This window comes from Patiria miniata, unplaced genomic scaffold, assembly GCF_015706575.1.
Source record: "Patiria miniata isolate m_02_andy unplaced genomic scaffold, ASM1570657v1 HiC_scaffold_14, whole genome shotgun sequence".
NCBI classification, from domain to species: Eukaryota; Metazoa; Echinodermata; class Asteroidea; order Valvatida; family Asterinidae; genus Patiria; species Patiria miniata.
The window spans coordinates 2629187-2650122 of record NW_024037052.1 but is presented as its reverse complement, the minus strand read 5'-3'; the positions used below and the strand labels follow the sequence as shown (position 1 = coordinate 2650122).

The 20936-nt window shown below is 38.7% G+C and overlaps 1 protein-coding gene across 1 annotated transcript in view; it reads left to right on the top strand.

The window, feature by feature from the left end:
- LOC119721878 (pre-rRNA-processing protein TSR1 homolog) overlaps positions 1–19245 on the top strand; it is a 46916-nt gene extending 27671 nt beyond the window's left edge. Inside the window, exons 12-22 of the mRNA XM_038191814.1 lie at positions 1647–1714; positions 3762–3854; positions 4557–4701; positions 5856–5907; positions 8542–8600; positions 9428–9490; positions 10256–10339; positions 11279–11381; positions 13943–14083; positions 16392–16466; positions 18487–19245. Coding sequence (XP_038047742.1) covers positions 1647–1714; positions 3762–3854; positions 4557–4701; positions 5856–5907; positions 8542–8600; positions 9428–9490; positions 10256–10339; positions 11279–11381; positions 13943–14083; positions 16392–16466; positions 18487–18677 — 1074 coding nt within the window. The 3' untranslated portion in view covers positions 18678–19245. The remainder of the gene's footprint in view (positions 1–1646; positions 1715–3761; positions 3855–4556; positions 4702–5855; positions 5908–8541; positions 8601–9427; positions 9491–10255; positions 10340–11278; positions 11382–13942; positions 14084–16391; positions 16467–18486) is intronic.
- The last annotated feature ends 1691 nt before the right edge of the window (positions 19246–20936 follow it).

Here is a 20936-nt window from a genome sequence, read left to right as displayed (position 1 = left end):
GTACGTACGGTTTAGTAATTCGTACGTACGAATTAGATTTATTTTTAACCATGTCCTAGCTACACTTCCATAGGATATATTTATGATTAAGTATTGAAAAGCAGAGTTGTAATGACTTGAGTCAATGACTCGACTCGAGTCCGACTCGAGTCACAATTTTTGGTGACTCGACTCGACTCGAGTCCCTAAGGGTAAATGACTCGACTCGTCTCGAGTCACTGCGAGCAAATGACTCGACTCAACTCGAGTCCCTCATCAGAAGACTTGACTTTACTCGAGCGAAGGCTAATAAGACTCGAGTCCCAAAAATAAAAGCGCAACTTTGCGAAAAGTATTTGCAATGACTTACGGTGCAAAATTTATGCTCACTTTACTTTGCGAATAGCAGTCATGTACAAATATACAACGTGTCACAGACTCCCATCTCATGGTTCTAGAACGCACAAAATACTATCCAGGAACCAGATTTTTAAACACATTTTCTAATTCGCTGTTTTATCATTGGTTTTGGGCGATTTCTTATAAAGGTCTTGGATTCGAACGCTGGCTAAACTTATGGCCTCCTTTTATAAATTTTGGTATATAGTGTTCAAATAATCGTGACTCGAATTGACTCGAGCTAAATATTGAAAAATTTCTGGCTACGCCACTGCCCCCACGCCCCCCCTCCCGTGGCTACGCCACTGAGTAATTCGTACGTGCGATTTATTAATTCGTACGTACGGTTTAGTAATTCGTACGTACGGTTTAGTAATTCATACGTACGAATTAGTATTTCGTACGTACGAATTAGTATTTCGTACGTACGGTTTAGTAATTCGTACGTACGAATTAGATTTATTTTTAACCATGTCCTATCTACACTTCCATAGGATATATTTATGATTAAGTATTGAAAAGCAGAGTTGTAATGACTTGAGTCAATGACTCGACTCAAGTCCGACTCGAGTCACAATTTTTGGTGACTCGACTCGACTCGAGTCCCTAAGGGTAAATGACTCGACTCGTCTCGAGTCACTGCGAGCAAATGACTCGACTCAACTCGAGTCCCTCATCAGAAGACTTGACTTTACTCGAGCGAAGGCTAATAAGACTCGAGTCCCAAAAATAAAAGCGCAACTTTGCGAAAAGTATTTGCAATGACTTACGGTGCAAAATTTATGCTCACTTTACTTTGCGAATAGCAGTCATGTACAAATATACAACGTGTCACAGACTCCCATCTCATGGTTCTAGAACGCACAAAATACTATCCAGGAACCAGATTTTTAAACACATTTTCTAATTCGCTGTTTTATCATTGGTTTTGGGCGATTTCTTATAAAGGTCTTGGATTCGAACGCTGGCTAAACTTATGGCCTCCTTTTATAAATTTTGGTATATAGTGTTCAAATAATCGTGACTCGAATTGACTCGAGCTAAATATTTGACTCGACTCGACTCGACCTTTTGACCTAATGACTCGACTCGAGTCACTTCTTTAAAATGACTCGACTCGACTCGAGTCACTTCTTTAAAATGACTCGACTCGACTCGAGTCACTTCTTTAAAATGATTCGACTCGACTCGAGTCACAAAAATCAGTGACTCGTTACAACTCTGTTGAAAGTAATGATGATTTGGGATCCTGGCCTTTTTTCTTCCAGATTAGTATCACTGAGGGCAACAAAGCTAATTATGATGCTGATTATGACGAGGAACAAGAACAAGTAATGTGAGTACAAGGAAAAGGTTTGCATTACTGAAGTAGTTTCATCTTTAGTTTAAATTATGTTACATACACTTCCAATACTTTTATTCTTTGCCTCATATTTGTCTACTACGTAAGCCCATTAGCGCCACTGCAAGTATATGTTAGTAATTCGTTATTACGGATATAATTCTATATTACGGATTACTAATTCGTTATTACGGATTGTTTAATTCGTTATTACGAATTATTAATTCATTATTACGGATTATTTAGTTCGTTGTTACGGATTATTTATTTCGTTATTACAAATTATTAATTCTTTATTACGAATTAAATCTGACACTCACATGCGGAGAGCACATGATCAGAAATGCACTAAATGCTGAAGAGGGTTAAATCAAAATTTCGGGAACAAATCCCCAGAATGTCTTAAAGCATAGTATCATCGACCCTGATCACAGAGTGACCAGCTCAAAAAGTTTGGCCAGATCAGACGGAGGCTCGTTGACACCATGCCAAATGGGGCCAATTTTACATTTAATCAAATTTTGAGAACAAGATCAAAAAGTATCATTTGATAGTTTTGAACTTGTGGATTATGGAACTAACGTAAGAGTGATTTTAGATCAGACTAATTAACTTACATGTAAGAGCAGCGCGAAAAGCGCGGAGGGGGAGGAGCGTGGCCGTCACTTTAACCTTTTCCTTTTCGCTCATGCCGTTGCAACACAACGGTAGAGGAGAAAATGAAACCAGCTTGTATTAGTGCCTTCTTGGCACTTGTGGAACATTAAAATATGACTAAATAGTGATTTTGGGTTAGAGCCATTAACTTAAGAGCAGCGCGAAAAGTACGGAAAATTGCTTTGGGACGATTGGGGCAAAAATTTACACGGAGGGGGTTGTGGCCCCGCCCCCCTCCGCACTTTTCGTGCCGCTATTAAGTTAATTAGTCTAGTCTAAAGTCACTCTTAACACTCTTAATCTACAAGTTCCAAACTATCAAATGTTACTTTTTTATCTTGTTCTCAAAATTTGATTAAATGTAAAATTGGCCCCACTTGGCATGGCGCCAAAGGGCCTTAGTCTGATCTAGCGAAACTTAAGAATGGCCATTCTGTGATCAGGGTCGATGATACTACATGTATGCTTTAAGACAATCTGGGGATATGTTCCCGAAATTTTGATTAAACACTATCCAGCTCTCAGTGCATTCTGATCACGTGCTCTCCGCATGACAGTATCAGATTTAATTCGTAATAACGAATTAGTAATTCCTAATAATGAAATAAATCATTTGTAATAATGAATTACATAATCCATAATAATGAATTAAATAATCCGTAATAATGAATTAAATAATCCGTAATAATGAATTAGTAATCAGTAATAACGATTACTAACAATTACTTGCAGTGGCGCTAATGGGCTTTCGCAGTCCACCTATATGCACATGAGCAAAAATGCACAGCAAGAAGTCAGATCCAAGACGTTTTGTGGTGAGGTTTTGACCAGCGTTTGACTAGACATGGCACATTGATTTTAGTGCGCTGGCATAAGTTACGTCATGAATCAACCAATGGTCGACTAATGGTCCTATCCAAACTTACTCTATGAAGTTCTTTGCAAACCCAATAAGAACAAAATTTGTTAGCACAGTATATACACATATTTTTAGCATAAAATTATTAATTTTTTTTTAAAGGTTCTTTTGAGAATTTGTGTCTCATCCTATCTGGGCCTGCTTGTTTCAGTTGTCCAAATGTTGTCACTGAGGGCAGCACAAATGACACAACTTGAATGAATTGTGTGGTTTGGGCATTAGTGCTACATGTCGTAACAGCAGTCAGGCATTGGAATCACTTGATTTTCTGGGGTTAGCTTGAAGCTTACTCCCCTCCCCTCCAAAAAACCCCCCAAAAATTGGCTGTACCATTATGTTTTATGTCAGTCTACCCTAAATATTAAACAGTCCTCCCGAAAAATATCATTACTCACTTTTTCTTTATATTTGTTCATTTGGCTAATGAAATGTTAGTTCGGATGTTTGATTTTTTTTCCACACCAGGCTTGAAAAATACCGAGAAGAACGTATGCAAGTCATGTATCCTGACGAAGTGGATACGCCCATGGACATACCAGCAAGGCAACGATTCGCTAGGTAAATGCAACGTACATCAATATCTGCATTTGTGTAAAATTGTATTAAAATTGGAGGGTTGCTTAAAAAGAGCCAGTTTTTTGGTTCATCTTACAGGTGGGGGTGTATGGGGAGTCCTCTCCCCTCCCCCCCCCCCCCCCAAAAAAATGGAATATTGAATTTGGTATTCTAATACAGACTTCCATTCTAAGTATATATGCAAAGTTTAAGATAAATTGGACAAAGCATTTTGTAAGTTATGATCATTTGTCTTTTGCTGCATTTAGAGTACACTGTCAAAATTTACTCCATCTATTTTCACGACGTTTTACAAACACGCACATGAATTCAAAATGTCTGCGCCCAGGGCGGCTTCAAAGCCTTTCCGCGTGCAAGAATGAAGAGTTAGCGCTCTAGTAATGTAATATAGCTCTATGATTACAACCAACTTGCTGTAAAGTGGTGCCTCGGTTCTTGCTATTCATTTTAGGAGTTTGAAATATTGTAGTATTTGGCCAGTATATAAATCAATAATTAGGGAAGTTATACATGTGCATTAAAGAATCAAACTTAAGTATCCGTAACATGACCAGGATATAGTGTTAAACCTCTGAGTCGTATGTATTCACTGAAGCAGTCTCCTATTTGTCCTGGATTTTGACGAAGCCAGTCACATTGGTAAGACAAGAGCAAGCATATATTGACTTTGATTGATTTTGCTAGGTTTCGGGGACTGAAGAGCTTCCGCACATCACCCTGGGACCCAAAGGAGAACCTACCCCAAGACTACGCTCGCATCTTCCAATTTGAGAATTTCAACCGCACACGCAAACGCATCCTTGGTGAAGCGAGGGAAAGCGGGGCTCAGGTACACCAAACATTGCCTTTGCAGTTCTCTTGCGTAGAAACCCCAAAAGAAGAGTTAAAAGTTCACCTTCTGTTTTTGCTTTGAGGCGTAACATCATGACAGCCGCCTCAAAAGTATAATGCATTCATATATCTCAAGTAATTTTGCAACAGGCTCATCCTTGTAAACATGGGTGATTGACTGTAGTTGGTCTTGCTTTTATTTCACTTGTGAAACACACATATGATGAGCACAGAAAAGATGCCCATGTCCATTTTCTTAAGAGCTTAAAAGCTTTTGCTACTTAACTCTTCACGGATGGTGAGCCAGTATATCCACTTAAAACTCCATCTACTATAGAAGAAGAGCTGATGTATTGACTTAATCGTCAAAGTGCTTTGTTAATATTTCATTTGGAGTTGAAAGCAAATGGAAAAGTACTTACTAGAGTGCAAGTGTGCATAAGCTTTCATAGCTATAACTACTTCAGGCCATTCTTTGGTCACTGTGTGACATAAAATTGGGCTTGTCTGATTTTTGAAGCTTTACCCCTTGTTAACTACATCTGACATGTTACTTTCACTGATTCGTCAGGTTTGTACTTTTTACTCCCTACCTCAGAGTGTAGTTTCTACTTTCACAAATTGTGTCAAATGTTAGGAGGGGGTCATCAAAGTTTGGTCGTGTGTGACATCAGACGTAAAAATGTTATCCGGTCCATACTGGAAATTCACACTTTTCTCCAGTGTTCTAAGGACACATAATTTGGATTAAGACTAGTCTTTTGTGATTTACAGAATGCATAAACAATGTACACCCTCTGCTTTAGTTTTACTAAATGGGAATTGTTCTGTGGTCACGTGTGTGACACTTTGATCGGTCATGAGTGTTACATTTTGTAATTAAAATTATGCTAATTTATGCTCGGAAAGACCAAATTATGAAACTTCTTTCGAAAGTTGCATCTTTACTTTCTAACAAAACTTTAGTGAACAATAACCATTTGTATTACATCACATAAAAACTTTGTTTTTCCAAAAAAATTAAGTTAGGTTCAATTTCTAAAGAATCGCCTTTCAACAGATGAAAGCGCACAGGTCAGGAAAACAGGAATTATGGACAAGGTACCTGTATGAATTTGTCGGTTAAACACACTTTCCCTTTTTTGTTTACAGACGGGAAGCTACATTACCATCCACATAACCAATGTCCCTCGCAGCTTTATGGGTAAGAAAACGTTCATTGAAACCTTGACACAGTCCTTATACATTATGAACGTCTTTAAATAATGATATTTATTTATTTTTATTTATGTATTACATTTTTTTACCCAGGGTATGCCCAAACAGTTCAAAACTGGTTTCCATTGGGGCCCTGCATTCAATAAAAAAATGACTACAAACATGTATACAAATACAATACATTACGAACACAATACAATACAATACTAGAGTTTCCCGTTTGTTTAGTTACAAACGCAGAGTGGTCGGGCAGACAGCCTTTTCATTATACACTGCCCAGTTAAGTTAAGAGTATATGTTTATGTAGAAAAAAGGATCAGGACATTAAATCCCTTCAAGTACAATCAATGTTTCAAAAAGGTATCTTTAACGGTGTAATAAATTTCAGTAAACATTCTATGTGCACAAAAAGTTATTTCTGGTTTGATGACGTCATCAGTCAAAAATGGTGAGTGAATACTGATTAAGTTCGTAGAGGATAATTTCTCATTGTAAAGTTAAAATAACGTATGAAAATATGGGAAAAATAATTGTTTGTATTAATAACACCTAACTTCCGGTTTGATGACGTATTGATAACACCTAACTTCCGGTTTGATGACGTCACAGCATTAGAGATCCAAAGGTGAACATTGTAATGGATATCATTATTTGGACTTCGAAGATATGACAGGGATCAAATGATAGAATTAAATTAAAACTATGATCTTTTTCAAATTCTCCTTAAGGCAACTTCCGGTTCGATGACGTCATGAATTTGAAACCTTGCCAAGTTATCTGTGGTTAATCAGAGAATGTCAAGGGGCGATTTGGTAAAATTTGGACGGATGGTTTTACAATTAAAGAAGGGAAACTCTATTTTATGTGCCGATAGGGGGCGCCCTTTCGGATGATGACGTCATCACACTGTTTTTTGCATCTTGCATTCCTCACTAAACACTTTCATAATATATATGTCTGTAGTAAAATGCTTCCGCTTTTGAGTTATATTCAGTTTTTATTGCACTTCCGGTAACACCGGAAGTAAAGGTCAAGCGGTTTTGCGTCCGGGAACACGAAATGTTTCTCACGGCATAGTCTACAACCTCACGAAAAAACGAACACGATACTCTATTTAGTTCAAAAGATATAAAGCAAACTATTTTGTCAAAATTTGCCCTTAAATCGCTTGTAATTTGATACCTGATGACGTCATGATGACGTAACAAAATTTATAACATCTTCGTAACACGGTACAAGTTCACACAAGGTTTTGTGATCATACCGTGAACCGTTCGGAAGAAATGTTGCTTTGTTTTGATTTCAGGCTAACGTCTTCATTTTGAATTCACCTAACTTTGACCTTCCGGTAGACCCGGAAGTAAAGGTCAAGCGAGTTCACGTACACGACAAAACCTGTTAAGCGATTAATGGTCTATCTGATTTACAGAATACAAACATCATTGAATGTTTAGTTCAAAAGTTATAGGTAATTGGTCACTTTTTCAGATAAAATCACTTGTAATTTGACACCTGATGACGTAATCATGATGTCAGAGTAATATGCACCACTTCGGATGAGGGTCGATATATATTGAAAGTTACAAGTTCATACCATATACCGTTTAGGAGAAAAGCCGCGGAGAAGTATTGTCCGGAAAAAAGAAAGAAAGATTTACCAGAACAATAACAGAGAGTGGTCGGGTTGTGCCCGACCACTCAATAATGGGATTTTAGTGGGTGCCAGATTAGTTAAATGAATAATAAATTGAATAATTTCAGTGGCTAACTTTCCAAATTAAGATTACGTTTCTGTGGCTTACTTTACCAAAAAGATTAAGTTTCTGTGGCTATCTTTGCCAAAAGGGAAATACAATTTGACAGGCTTTACTCTATAAATAATATAGAGTAAAGTATTTTTGCCAGTGAAAATCAAGTAAGGCTTGTATTTATTTGTAAGAAACACAGAATATATAAAAGGAACCACCTGGGGTATCGGTAAAAGTAATAATTAAATGCGACGTCACCGTAGCTCATTTAATAGACTGGAATTGCGGAGCATGTCGATGTAGGCCTCTCTTGCTGCCGATGAACACAATACAATACAATGAGATAAAAGCATTATTTGATTAATGCATGATTGTAATAAGCAAATATTATAAATACAATATATTTTAAAACTATTATAACTTCTTGTACAGTGTGAAACAACATTGTTAACAGGCTTTACTATACCGCGAATTCAGTGCACACAAAGAATTTGGATCTATCTTGTAAAATCAAGAAAATATATTGCTATAATTATATTTGCAGATTCAATACGGGAGGGGCGAAAAACCTGTGAAAAACCCTTTTGTGAGAAAAACACGGGGAAATTTCCATCCGGCTGCTTATTATTATGGGTTCATTGGTGTGCATTTATTGAAAGCGGTTATTACCAAGATATCTATCTGTCCATCTTTGGGACTGAGCAATATCAAACTGTATCCCCTAAAGATTATTTCATTTTTAATTTGGTTCTAACATTTTGGGAGTAAGGTAAAACATTCAACTTGTATGTGTGTTTAGTTTGTCGTTTAACAGCATGCACTCAAAAGAACAGATACTGATTATTACATTTTGAATTACCTTTTCTATTTAGATGACTTTAAACCAAGCAATCCACTCGTCGTATTTGGCCCTCTACCCCACGAACAAAAGGTAAACTTTGCATGTTACAGGTACTTTTTAAATACAAGGCGAGTCAATAAAAGCAGAACCCAAATGTCGGGACTATTGTTTTAGTGAAGTTCTGCATGTAGCACTTTCAATCTCTAGGATACGAAAGCCCAATTCATCAGCTTTCTTTTAGTACAAGAATCATTCAAATCACTCAAGTACTTTTCAAGTTACGAAATTTTAAACACAGCCAACATTTTAAAGTTCTGCCCATGGATCACAAAAAAAGGTGTGCGTTCTTTCAGCAAAACAGAAACAGTTCACACCCATCCCTAAGTGATTTGTTTTCGTTTTGCTGAAAGAGCACTTACCTTTTTGTGATCAGTGGACAGAAATTTAAAACGGTCATTGTGTTTACAATTCCATAACTTGAAAATTATGTGAGTGATTTGAATGATTCTTGTACTAAAAGAAAGCTTATGAATTGGGCTTTCATATCCTAGATTTTTAAAGTGCTACATGCAGAACTTCACTAAAACAATAGTCCTGACATTTGGGTTTCGCTTTTTTTACTCAACCTGTAGTGGCATACATTAGCAGCATTTCCAAAAGGACTTTTGTCTGAGAAACTTATAAACAAGATAAAACAAAAAAGTGTAACAATTCTTGAAATTCACACAACATTCATTGTATGGAAAATGTTGAATGGGCACGGAAATCAAATGTTCAGAGAAACTGGTCACCAGCAAAGTTTTAGTTTGCAATTTTTTTTTTGCCTGGCAGCCGCTTTTGCTGCATTCAAAAGTAAAGGAAACTACGTAAATATTATAATTTCATTGCTTTCCTATGTCTTTCCATTGATTTTGCAGATGTCAGTGATGCATTTAGCAATCAAGCGTTATCACAACTTCACAGAGCCGGTAAAATCCAAGGTAACATTGACATTTTTGACATGGTTTTGTTCACGGATTTTGTTTATATTTGTTTGTTTTTAATTCTTACTTATTTATTTTGTATTTCTTGTGTATATACAAATTGGTCTTGTCCAAACATGTGTCTAATAATGGGACGAGGACCCACTCATACAAGTTCCAAGTAATTTGTGGTTAACTTGCCACATCTCTTCATGTCTTTAGAAGTAATATTTTGTTTTATATAACCGACATACAGATCCTTGTCATTTGATTGGTGGAACTCACATCACGTGACATTCGTTATTGCTCCCATTCACGCCGCGGCTCAAAAAGTGCTATCCGCCCATGGGGAATGGGAAATACTATTGAACAGTTAGGATCATGACGCGGTATTTGTGTGCAAATGCATGCTGGTGTGCGCTTTCAGCGTTGCGCGTAGCGCGTATTGTTCCCAAGAGCCAGCGCTACAGCGTTGGGTTCAAACATTTTCGTGAAGGAGTGGTTTGGAAGAGAGAAATACATTTTCCTCCAGTTTTGTATTGAAATAAAAGTTCAAATATATCAAATGACAAGGACCTATATGTCAGTTATATAAAACAAATATTAAGTGGCTTTAAATTGTGAAATTGGAGGAATATTATCGCTCGGTAAAATCTGGACTTTTCCAGTTCACTCGGCTTTGCCTCGTGCAATAGAAAAGTCCAGATTTTACCTTGCGATAATATTCCTCCTATTCCACGTTGAGCCACTCAATATTTGTATAACATCCATGTCTTGTTTCAGGAGCGACTGATCTTCCAAGTTGGTTTCAGGCAGTTCTCAGCTTGCCCGATCCTGTCACAGCACTCAAACGGTGACAAACACAAGGTAGGTGGACTATACATTTGGTATGCTTGCTAATTAACTGCTAAAGTTGGCAATTAAAGATAATATTGCGATAAGTTGAACCTTGCCATTGGGCAAATCGAATAAATGGAGCTGTGCACAGAAATTATATCAACAAAATTGTTTGTGCAATCTGTGTGTAAGTACAAGAAAAGACCAAAAGGGTACTTATTTTTATCAGGTGTATCCTTGTTCTTAGTATTTATACTAAAATCATTGCATACAAAACTTTCAGTCTTTTTAATCTTATCTATCAGTTTTTTAAACAAACAGGATCTTCTTTTAGTTTGTTTTGGTGGTTGGTTCAATTTTTCTTACGATTCTTGTCTTGAAAAAGTTATTTGCAGCATTTGCATTCAGTTTCTTCGGACGTTTTCTTTAACAAAGCAGTTATTTGCATGGCTGGCATAAAACTAGTACGGTAGACCAAAATGATTTTGAATCTGATGTCATGCAGAGAAGAGGAATTGATTTTATGCAGAGAGGGGTGCTAGTCTTTCTTAAATTGTAAGTCGTCACATCAGTACAACAAGGTAGTAACTCAATTCTGCAACAAAGTCGTATCTCATGTAAATATGCTCCGTGCAGCAAGGTCGTATCTCGCGTATCGCGACGTCCATTTGTGTTTGCATCCCGGTTATTTTAAGCAAGAAACGACCCTTTGACATTGAAAACTCTCCTTTCATGAACATGATGTCACATTCCATTTTAGGAGATATGACCTTGTTTCACGGACACGACGAGTTGTTACTATGAGATTTGAAAGTTTGCATGGTGGAAAGATACTAAGACAAGATAAGTTGTCCACACAAACTCACAAAAGAGATTTATTCACATGGCGCTACCGCAAACTTATCTTGCCTGAGTTGTTACTAATTTTGAGGTAGAATTGAATTTGTGTTCTGTGATTATCCCTTGCAGTATATCCGTTTCCTGCCCAAGGATGACATCGTCGTAGCAACAGTGTATGCCCCCGTTGCATTCCCTCCAGCCACTGTCATGGTGTTCAAGGAAAATATGGATGGTAAGTGGAATGACATGAAAACCAAATGTCAGTAAGCAGTGTACTACCTAGCCAGAAGGCATTAAGTCTGACACGCTGTATGGGGTAAACAAGCAGGGTTAAAGATGATAGGGCCCTGAGCATCATAATGCTGCATAGTGTGTGCAGATAATTTTCAGTATCATTAAGGGATCAGGGTTAATAGCACAGCAGTACTTTCCTCACCAGCCAGGGCTGTGACCCGGGTTCCAATCCTGCCTGGGCAAACATGTGGATTGGGTTTTCATTCCCTACCGATGAAGTTTGTTTTCCACAAGTGTCATGCAAGTATTTCTTCTCCTTCCTGTGAAATGGTAATTTCCTTCTTCATGTTCTACCCAGGAGCCTGACTTAAAATAGATTGTAAGACTTTTGTGGGCTATCCTGGCAACTGCTGAGTAAGATAGCTGCTAGCTGTGTTTTATTTTTTTGCTTAAAGATATAGTCCATCATTTGTAATTTGTGCATTTTGTTCTTTTGAAGCAACAAATGTGTTCAAAATCTAGGGAAGGATACTTGATGAAGGATACTTGATAACTTGATAAAGTTTCAGCTCAGCTTCAGCTGTTTATTCCGAGAAAAACAGCATTCTAGGATCTCAATTTCAGATCAAAAGTTGCTGAATCATGTTTTGAATTGGGCTTGAATTCAGCGTCCGAGACGCGTTCTTACTGAGCCGATTGCAGCTATACGCGATGTCGCGCACTGATCTGACAAATTATAGCAACCGCGCGTGTGTGTGCATCGTACCAATGCTTGCGCGTGCTTCGCCGAATAACAAAATGAACTACTAATTTAAATTTTCCTATGGTGCGTCTTAAGACGCACCGTTGGAAAGGCCTTCTTTCGTTGATTACTTCAGAATTACAGCTTACCAGAAAGAAAAATATGACAGGGAGTTTAGTCCCCTTACTATCTTTCAACCACGTATGTTTTTCAACAATAATTACGCCAGTTACTTTTCAGATGGTTGCAAATGATGGACTATAGCTTTAATAAGGGAATAAATATGTGCTCGGGAGGTGTTAAACAATCTGTTTAAGACCGGTTGGAGTCTGGATGCTGAATTACCCAAGCTGAAAAATTTTCGGTCCAAAATTAAAAACAAGTAAAAAATTATAAAGTTTGAACAATTTCGATCAACAAAACATCCAATGAGCTATACAGTGGTAAGGTCCTCTGGTTAACAACTCCTTATATGGAGATTGACGGCGCGTACATCATGATGTCGTGCAGAACGCAGATATACTGCACCCAATTTCATCAAACTCTTCGTAACTTACGATGTATCGCAGCGCTGCGACGCGTCCTATCTCTACGATGCGTCGCAGCTGCGACGCCTCCTGCGATCCATTTCACAAAATACGTCGTAAGTGTGACGAGTCGTTGGTGTATTTATAGCACAAGTCGGTGACTGTTTTATGTCTTTAGTCAACGTACAGTCGTCTGATATTCAACAAAGAGTCGTCGGATCTCAGCTCAAAATTTGTTAAAACGCAAAACAAAATGGCGGCCTTGCGATGCAATTTTGAAGGAAAACAAGCTCTCAGTGGACTGTATAGCTACTTTGAAATTTCTACTGCAATATTCCTGTGTAATTCATAATTATTCAATTAATTTTCTATTAACAACTTTACGCACATTGCCTTGGTATTATAATGTCGTTTTTGTAATGTTTATGGCATGAAACTGGCTAAAAAGGGGACTCTTCTTATTTTGCAATGACCACTAGACACGTCGTAACTTGCGACGTGTTTTAAGCCGTTGTCAAGGAACTTACGACGCGTTCAACACATCGCAACTTTCGTGAAATGGATGATACGACGCGTCGCGAGTTGCGACATGTTACACGTCGTAACTCGAGTTGCGACACGTCACAGCGCTTCGTGAAATCGGGTGCTGGTGTAGTGTGATTTTAGGACTAGGAAATACTGACTTGCTGGTTGTATTACGCATGCCTACATCAAGGGCGGATCCAGAACACAATTTTTTGGGGGGGGGGGCCAAATAAATTTTTGGTCCCCCCAAAAAGTGGGTCCCAAAAATTACGGCATGGGGTTCGGGCCCGCTTAAGGGCCCCGAAAAAAAATTGGATTCTAGATGCTCTGTGGTGCGATCTGAGGCAATTTCTGACCACTTTAACCAATGTTTTTTTTTAGGAAAAGACGGTGGTGTACTCATTGCCTGTCACATAAAAAAAAAAAAAAAAAAAAAAATTGGTCTCGTTTTTTTTTTGGGGGGGGGGGGGGGCCATGGCCCCCTTTGGCCCCTCCTGGATCCGCCCTTGGCCTACATGAGGATTGTGAACATTCAACCAATATAATGGTGCTGGAACCAGATGTCATAGGAGCAAAATTGTATGTGACACTGGGTAAGTGTTTAAGACCAGCCAGCCATGTCTCTATCAACCGTATAAGACCGGCCACTTGATGGGCTCTTGACCGATAGAAATGGGTAAATGGTCTTAGGTATTTATGAAAAACACCATAATAAATAAACAAATAGATCAATAATAATTATCCTAATTACCATTGTTATGACAGGAAGTCACTGTCTAGTAGCCACCGGTTCCCTGCTGACAGCTAACCCAGATCGCATCATCGCTAAGAAGGTTGTTCTGAGCGGACATCCATTCAAGATCATCAACAAGCAGGCTGTGGTCAGATACATGTTCTTCAACAGAGGTAACTCAAATCTGCATTTCGTTTTCATGCACCTTCTTTGGACAAGCCGGAAGTGTGCAGTGAAGGTACATGTGTCCCTGCATTGTGGCAGTGGAAAACAGTCATACTACTCTGTGCAGAAATTGTTACCTCTAACACCAGTGTTTTCCAACTTCGAAAATTAAAGGCCGTCAAATAGCGGAGGGGGGGGGGGGCGCTATAATTATGTTAGGGGTGCTATTTGCTGTCTACTTTTCTTTATGCTAGGGGGTGCTATTTGCAGTTGAACATGTAATTTATGTGCGGATAGCAGCTTTTAGGCCATTTCTAACACAGTAACACTAACAATTAAGTACATTACTGGCTCAGCATCATCTTTTTTAACACATCAGTGACCAGGGACTCTGAGGCAGTTTTGGCCTTGAGACTTTTGACCTGATTGATTGCTACAATGGGCAGGCTTGTCAGTTTGACAAGTGTTGCATGTTACTGCTTTTGGCAGAGTTTCTGGCCAAAATATACCATGAAGGCTAATGGTAGTGGCACTTGTTTGTCTTTTTCATCATTTTTTCTTTTTTTTGTAAGCATGGCGGGCAACTTTTTAAGCTTGGCGGCAGCTTTTGAAGCTTGGCGGGTGCCTCAGAAAGCTTGGCGGGGCACCAGGTTATTTTTACAGGTTGGAGAACACTGTGTGCGTGGGCTCAAGTTGAGAAACCAGTTTTGGTAGGAGACTGGATTTTTATTTTATTCCACTGATGCAGCCGGTCGATGACAAGCACGGTCAAGCCATGAACAAGATGTTCGGTCGCCATGAACAAGATCTTGGAAACTTTGGCAGCGCTAACCAGGAAATTCCAAGCATACCTCAGGTGCACACACTATGTATGAGGTATGCTTGGGTAGAGTGCCAAAGTTCTCAAGGGTTTATTTCATCCCGTTGATCTCTAATGCAGAGTTGGCTTGACCATGCTTGTTAGGGAGTACATGTAGTTGTATTAGGGGAATAAAAGTTAAATCCAGTTTTGACTTACTCTAATACTGGTTTAGACAAAATAAAACCATCCAGTGAATGTGACAGTTTGGCAACTGAATGTGCAGATACAGAAGTATATGCTTTGCGCTGATGTTGACCCTCAGAGAAACATGAGCTGTACATGATAGAATAATCCTGCTGTGCTCTCGTGCCTACAATAACTGTCGTGTTTTCAGCACTAGAGGGGCAGATATGCACAGAGCCTTTACCATCCTATGTGCATATATTCTATGCCAAGTAGTCCTTTCAGTCAAAATCAATCAAGTGACTGTTTTCAACCCGTAAGAATTCCCAGCCCACATAAAGCAGGATTGACTGGCTGGGACTGTTTAAGTAACTTGAAACAGCTATGCTTTGACTCCGTGAGAGTGGTGATAAAACAGCTGTGACCACAACTTGCCTGCTTTGCCTGTTGACCCAGTTTATTATTTCAGTAACTCACTTTATAGTAACTCACGTTACAGTTTGTCTGCCTATCTTTGGCACAAGTTAAATCAGAAGTAACTAAAAATCAGACAAGAAAAATCTTTTCGCATGAAATGTAAACCTTTCTTTCTGCCTTAAAAACAAAAAGTCACAATAACACTTGCATTTTCCATGCAAAAACAAAGATGCCAAAGGAAGTTTGACCAAAAAACACACTTAACCATATCCCATCTCACTGTCACATCACTCTAATGAAAGGTCATCTTATCCACTTTAATAAGCCTCTGTACCAATGACGTCACACTTTGTTTACGTGTGTGCTTTCCTATGGTGCTCAGTGGACCATGGGCCCCCACTGGCTCCATAGGAAAGTGCACATGTAAACAAAGTGTGACGTCATCAGTACAGAGGCTTATATGATACCCCATTGGATGTTGTGATGCTTGCAATTTTGAAGATTTCATAATTTATTTATCTTTTAGCCATGTCCATATTCTCATGGAATTGCCGGCACATTGCTGCCACATAATTTGACACAACAATCCAGCTTACTGAAACATCATCATGAAAATTCTATCCATAGGGTTTCGATACACATGAATAAGTTTTTTATTTCAATGTCTGTCTGTCTTTGGGGCTTTAATATGTATTTAATGGGACCAAACTGGCTGCCATCTTGAAAGTATTTAACATCCGTTAACCCTAACCTGACCAAATCCATCAAAATCCATCCCCCAATTTGAGAGTGAGTGATGGATTTTGACGGACATGGTCCTCTACTTAGTAAAACTAAGTAGGAAGTAAGTGTTAATGATTATTTTCAGTCTTTTCAGGAATTCTGACTGTTTGTAACCTCCATTTGTTTTTCAGAGGACATACTGTGGTTTAAGCCAATAGAGCTGCACACCAAATGGGGCCGTCGTGGACACATCAAAGAACCATTGGGTAAGGGTCTCCATGTAATGTCATCTTAAACACCAAGCATGCTTGTCTATGTTTGACTGGTGTGTTTGAATGCTGTAAATAAACAATATTGGGAAGGGGTTCTAATAACTTCCGAAACTTAGCTGTGTCTTGAAGACTTGATTTTGGAAATTTCTTAAAAATTTCAAAGTGTGGAGGAATTTTTGGAATTCCTGATAAACGGTTGGTCTCCGGAAGCCCCTGCCACCAAGAACTGATCCTGACTACAAGGTTCCACACACACACACACAAATTGTTGTATTGGTTTCAAGTTCAAAAACAGTAGTTTCCAAATGGCAACACAAAGAAACATATGAGCTTCTTAAGGGAAGAGAAATTAAACGGGCAGTAACACGAGGTTTACCTCAAGATTTGACAGGGTTTTACAGAATTTCTCAGGGTTCAACCTCTAGCTACTGCTTCTTTAATTTTGCATTCTTCCCTAACGGAAGTATTTAAAATACGACGATGCTTCTCGAAGTAATCATGTCAGTGTTGTAGTCGAGTCCATCACAAGTCCTTTCATAAGTCCAGTCACAAATAACAAGATGAACAATGACAAAGGAATACTTTAGTTATAGTTCATTTGAATAAGATTCGAACCAGCTAACCAATCCTGCAAGATCGGTGGTCGAGTGGTAAGACGTCTGCACTAGAAAGCAGGTCGTGGGTTCGAGTCCCACCCGAGTGAATTTTGTTAACTTTCACTTGGGAGGTAACACACTGAGTATACAGTGTTTATACGTCGGTGAAGGGCTAACCTAATATTGATTTACATCACCCCAACACAAATTCCATCTTATGAATAGTTTCATTGCGGAACCCGCTGCTACATCCTATTCGAACCAGCTAACCGATCCCGCAAGCTCGGTGGTCGACGCAAATTCCATCTTATGAATAGTTTCATTGCGGAACCCGCGCTACATCCTATTCGAACCAGCTATATAATCGATCCCGCAAGCTCGGTGGTCGACGCAAATTCCATCTTATGAATAGTTTCATTGCGGAACCCGCTGCTACATCCTATTCGAACCAGCTAACCGATCCCGCAAGCTCGGTGGTCGACGCAAATTCCATCTTATGAATAGTTTCATTGCGGAACCCGCTGCTACATCCTATTCGAACCAGCTAACCGATCCCGCAAGCTCGGTGGTCGACGCAAATTCCATCTTATGAATAGTTTCATTGCGGAACCCGCTGCTACATCCTATTCGAACCAGCTAACCGATCCCGCAAGCTCGGTGGTCGACGCAAATTCCATCTTATGAATAGTTTTATATGAATACATGTAGCTAGTGACTTGACTTGAGACTGAAAGACTTGTGATGGACTTGCAGGGACTTGTGATGGAATCATGCCATGTTCGACATTCCTCCCTGGGCTTGATCTACCTTGCACCAGTCTGGTCCAATTCAAACAATTCAGAAATTCTCCTCCCATTTTATGAAATACAATGCTCATTTTCCAAAGGATAGTGATTCTTGTAAATTCTGACCGACCTTTTTCAGGTTTTTATTGTTCACAATATGTGACCCGCTATGCAAAAATGAGTCTGATGTCGCATAGCTTGAATTCCAGCTTTTACCACTTTTAAATGGAAACAGTGAAAATTTGCTCAAAATTTGGATTTTTTGTTCTTGTTTTATTTTGGTTGTTTGATAGTTTTAGTTCAGATATCTTACACAGAAATTTAAATATTGTAAGAAAAAGACTAACAAATTTATGATTTTTGGTGCTTTTCTTGGTTAGTTACAGTGTATTTGTAATTTTTAAACCCTTTTTTCTTCATTGAGACATTTCTTGCTTTGCAAAAACTTGACAGAATTAAAAAAGGCACAACAGTGCAACCAAACGTCCTAGAGAGGCCCATGATATACCAAATGAAAGCTTATTTCATTCCCATTTTATTACTGTAGTTAACTCAAAATTTCAGTTTTGCCACAACAGACTCATTTTTGTGGAGCGGGTCACATATGTCCTCCATCATTATTCATTTCCACAGGAACTCATGGTCACATGAAGTGTATCTTTGACGGCAAGTTGAAATCACAGGACATGGTGTTGCTTAATCTGTACAAGCGTGTGTACCCCAAATGGACATACGACCCCGTGGGCACACAGACTCTTAATATCTCAGCAAGCATGATGGGCGATTCCAAGCAGGCGGACGATGGCAACGACAACATGGAGTGAATCGACCAATCAGATAACAGAAAAGCGGTTACCATGGTATCTCTTAAGTTCCGTTAAACACACTTATCAGTCAAGCATTAATTTAAATTGCCACATCAAGTACACATTTAAATGTGAAAGTTTGGGGGACAAAATGAGAACTTTTTGCAAAACGTTTAGCGAAAATTTGACTGTCACTCCATTATTTATTTGACATGTTCGGTTACACAATAAAAGTCTTTGTAATGATAATATTGTCGTTTGTACAAAATTACAAGGCAGTGTAAAAACATACACAGAGTTGCTTAATAGTGCACATGCACGTGTAAGTTTAGTGAAAAATACTTCTACTTTTCAGCAAATGTTTTTCTTGCATTTTGTTACACATAAATATCGCCAAATGAAATCACTAGAGGTAATACATTGCAAACAGCCTATGCTCACTACCAAGCAACACATTTGTGATTTTCTTACAAGTGATGAACAGTATTTAAGATAAAGGCTTACATCTTAAAGATTGTTATTTTGTCAAATCTTCATGGATTTAATCCTGTAAAGGAGATATTATTTTAAAGAAAGGGAAACAGAATTTACTCAAAACAGAGGGTTTACTGTACCCGACACAACGCTGGCTTGATATGCATGCTGCCAACCTCGTCCCCAGTGCTTACTTTATTTCCAACTTCGTTTCTAATGTATAGTAAGCCCTGGATAGGAAACTTTCTTCCTGTATCCTGATTTGACACCGCAATTTGCTAGTAATGGATTTATATCGTGTACTTGGTGTTGTTCTTTCCAACATGCATTACGTGTTTCCACAATCATTGTAATTTTAACGTCCACGCCTTCTCAAAAACACTCCTCTCCTTTTCAGTTTGCTCATATTAATATGAAATGTGATACTGCATACATGGGGGGCCAGATTGTAACATTTTAACTTCCCAAAAAAAATTGTGTTTTCATAACTCACGGCTCGACGAATTGATGCTGTTTTTACCCCAGACACCGCATACAAAAACAAACGCTAATGTAACGCACATGCAGGCACCTGACTATTTCTCATTAGCATACGTGTTCAAAAATCTTGCACATGCAAATGATCCAATACCAGGGTGAGAGAGCAGGTAGTGGTGGGCGCGAGGTTGGCATGCTGCTGTCTGTTCAAATACAATGGGAGACTTTGGAGAGGTTGGTGGCAGCTAACACACTGGTTCTGTTTCAATTTGCGTCATATTGAGCATGTCGCTTCAGCTTAAACATGGCGTAAACAATTGAAAAGGACCGGTGTGTTTGCTGCCACCAACATCTCAAAAAGCTCCCATTACAGCTGCAAATGTTTTGAGTCGAACTAAATTTCACAATGATGGTTTAGTGAAAAAAAAAATGAAATTGTAATTTGCTCCTAAATTGATTTCAAGATCTAAGTGATTCTAGGTGATCAGGTTATCACACTATGCAGTCCATGTATAAATGTGACCAGTTGGAATTGAACTATATTAGGGCCGTGCAGTTTTCGAATAATTTATTATTCTATTAATCCTACTTGGACTGGATTGAATATTCAAATATTAGATTGTATAATGCACTGATCAATGTAAACATTGGCCAGCTTTAATTGGTCGCTGATCTGGATTTGCATGCACCTGTCGAATATTGACAAAGAGTTAATTAACCCTAACCTCACCTAAAACTACAAAACACTACTGAGTAGTAACCTGTAGTCATAGAGCTATATTAAATTACTAGAGCGCTAACTTCGTGTACAAAGTGATGCCTGCTGGGCGCATGCATGCTTTTTGCCGTCACGGTTTTTTTTAACCGTCAATGACGCGCTAAATTGTTTGCGTATGTTCTACTTGCGCGTTTTATGTAGAATACACTTTCAAAATTCAATCCATCTAATTTCATTATGTTCTACAAACACGCACATGAATTCAAAATGTCTGCGCCCAGGACAGCTTCAAAGCGTCTCCGCGCGCAGAATGACGAGTTAGCGCTCTAGTAATTTAATATAGCTCTATGCCTGTAGTATACATTTCTTTCCATACAAGTGTGCACAACACATGTAGTATTATGTATTCCCTGTTGGGACTTGACCCCCACAGGGCCCTTAGGTGGTTGGATAGGGTTGAAATAATGTAAGGATTAGGTAGCGGGGGCTGATATTTGACCGAGTTAAACGACAAAATTGGAGCTAATATTCCTAGTGGAAGCTCTCAAAGCATGCGTGTCAATGTCTTTCAATAAAAGTGTGGCATTTGACAAACATTATAACCACAC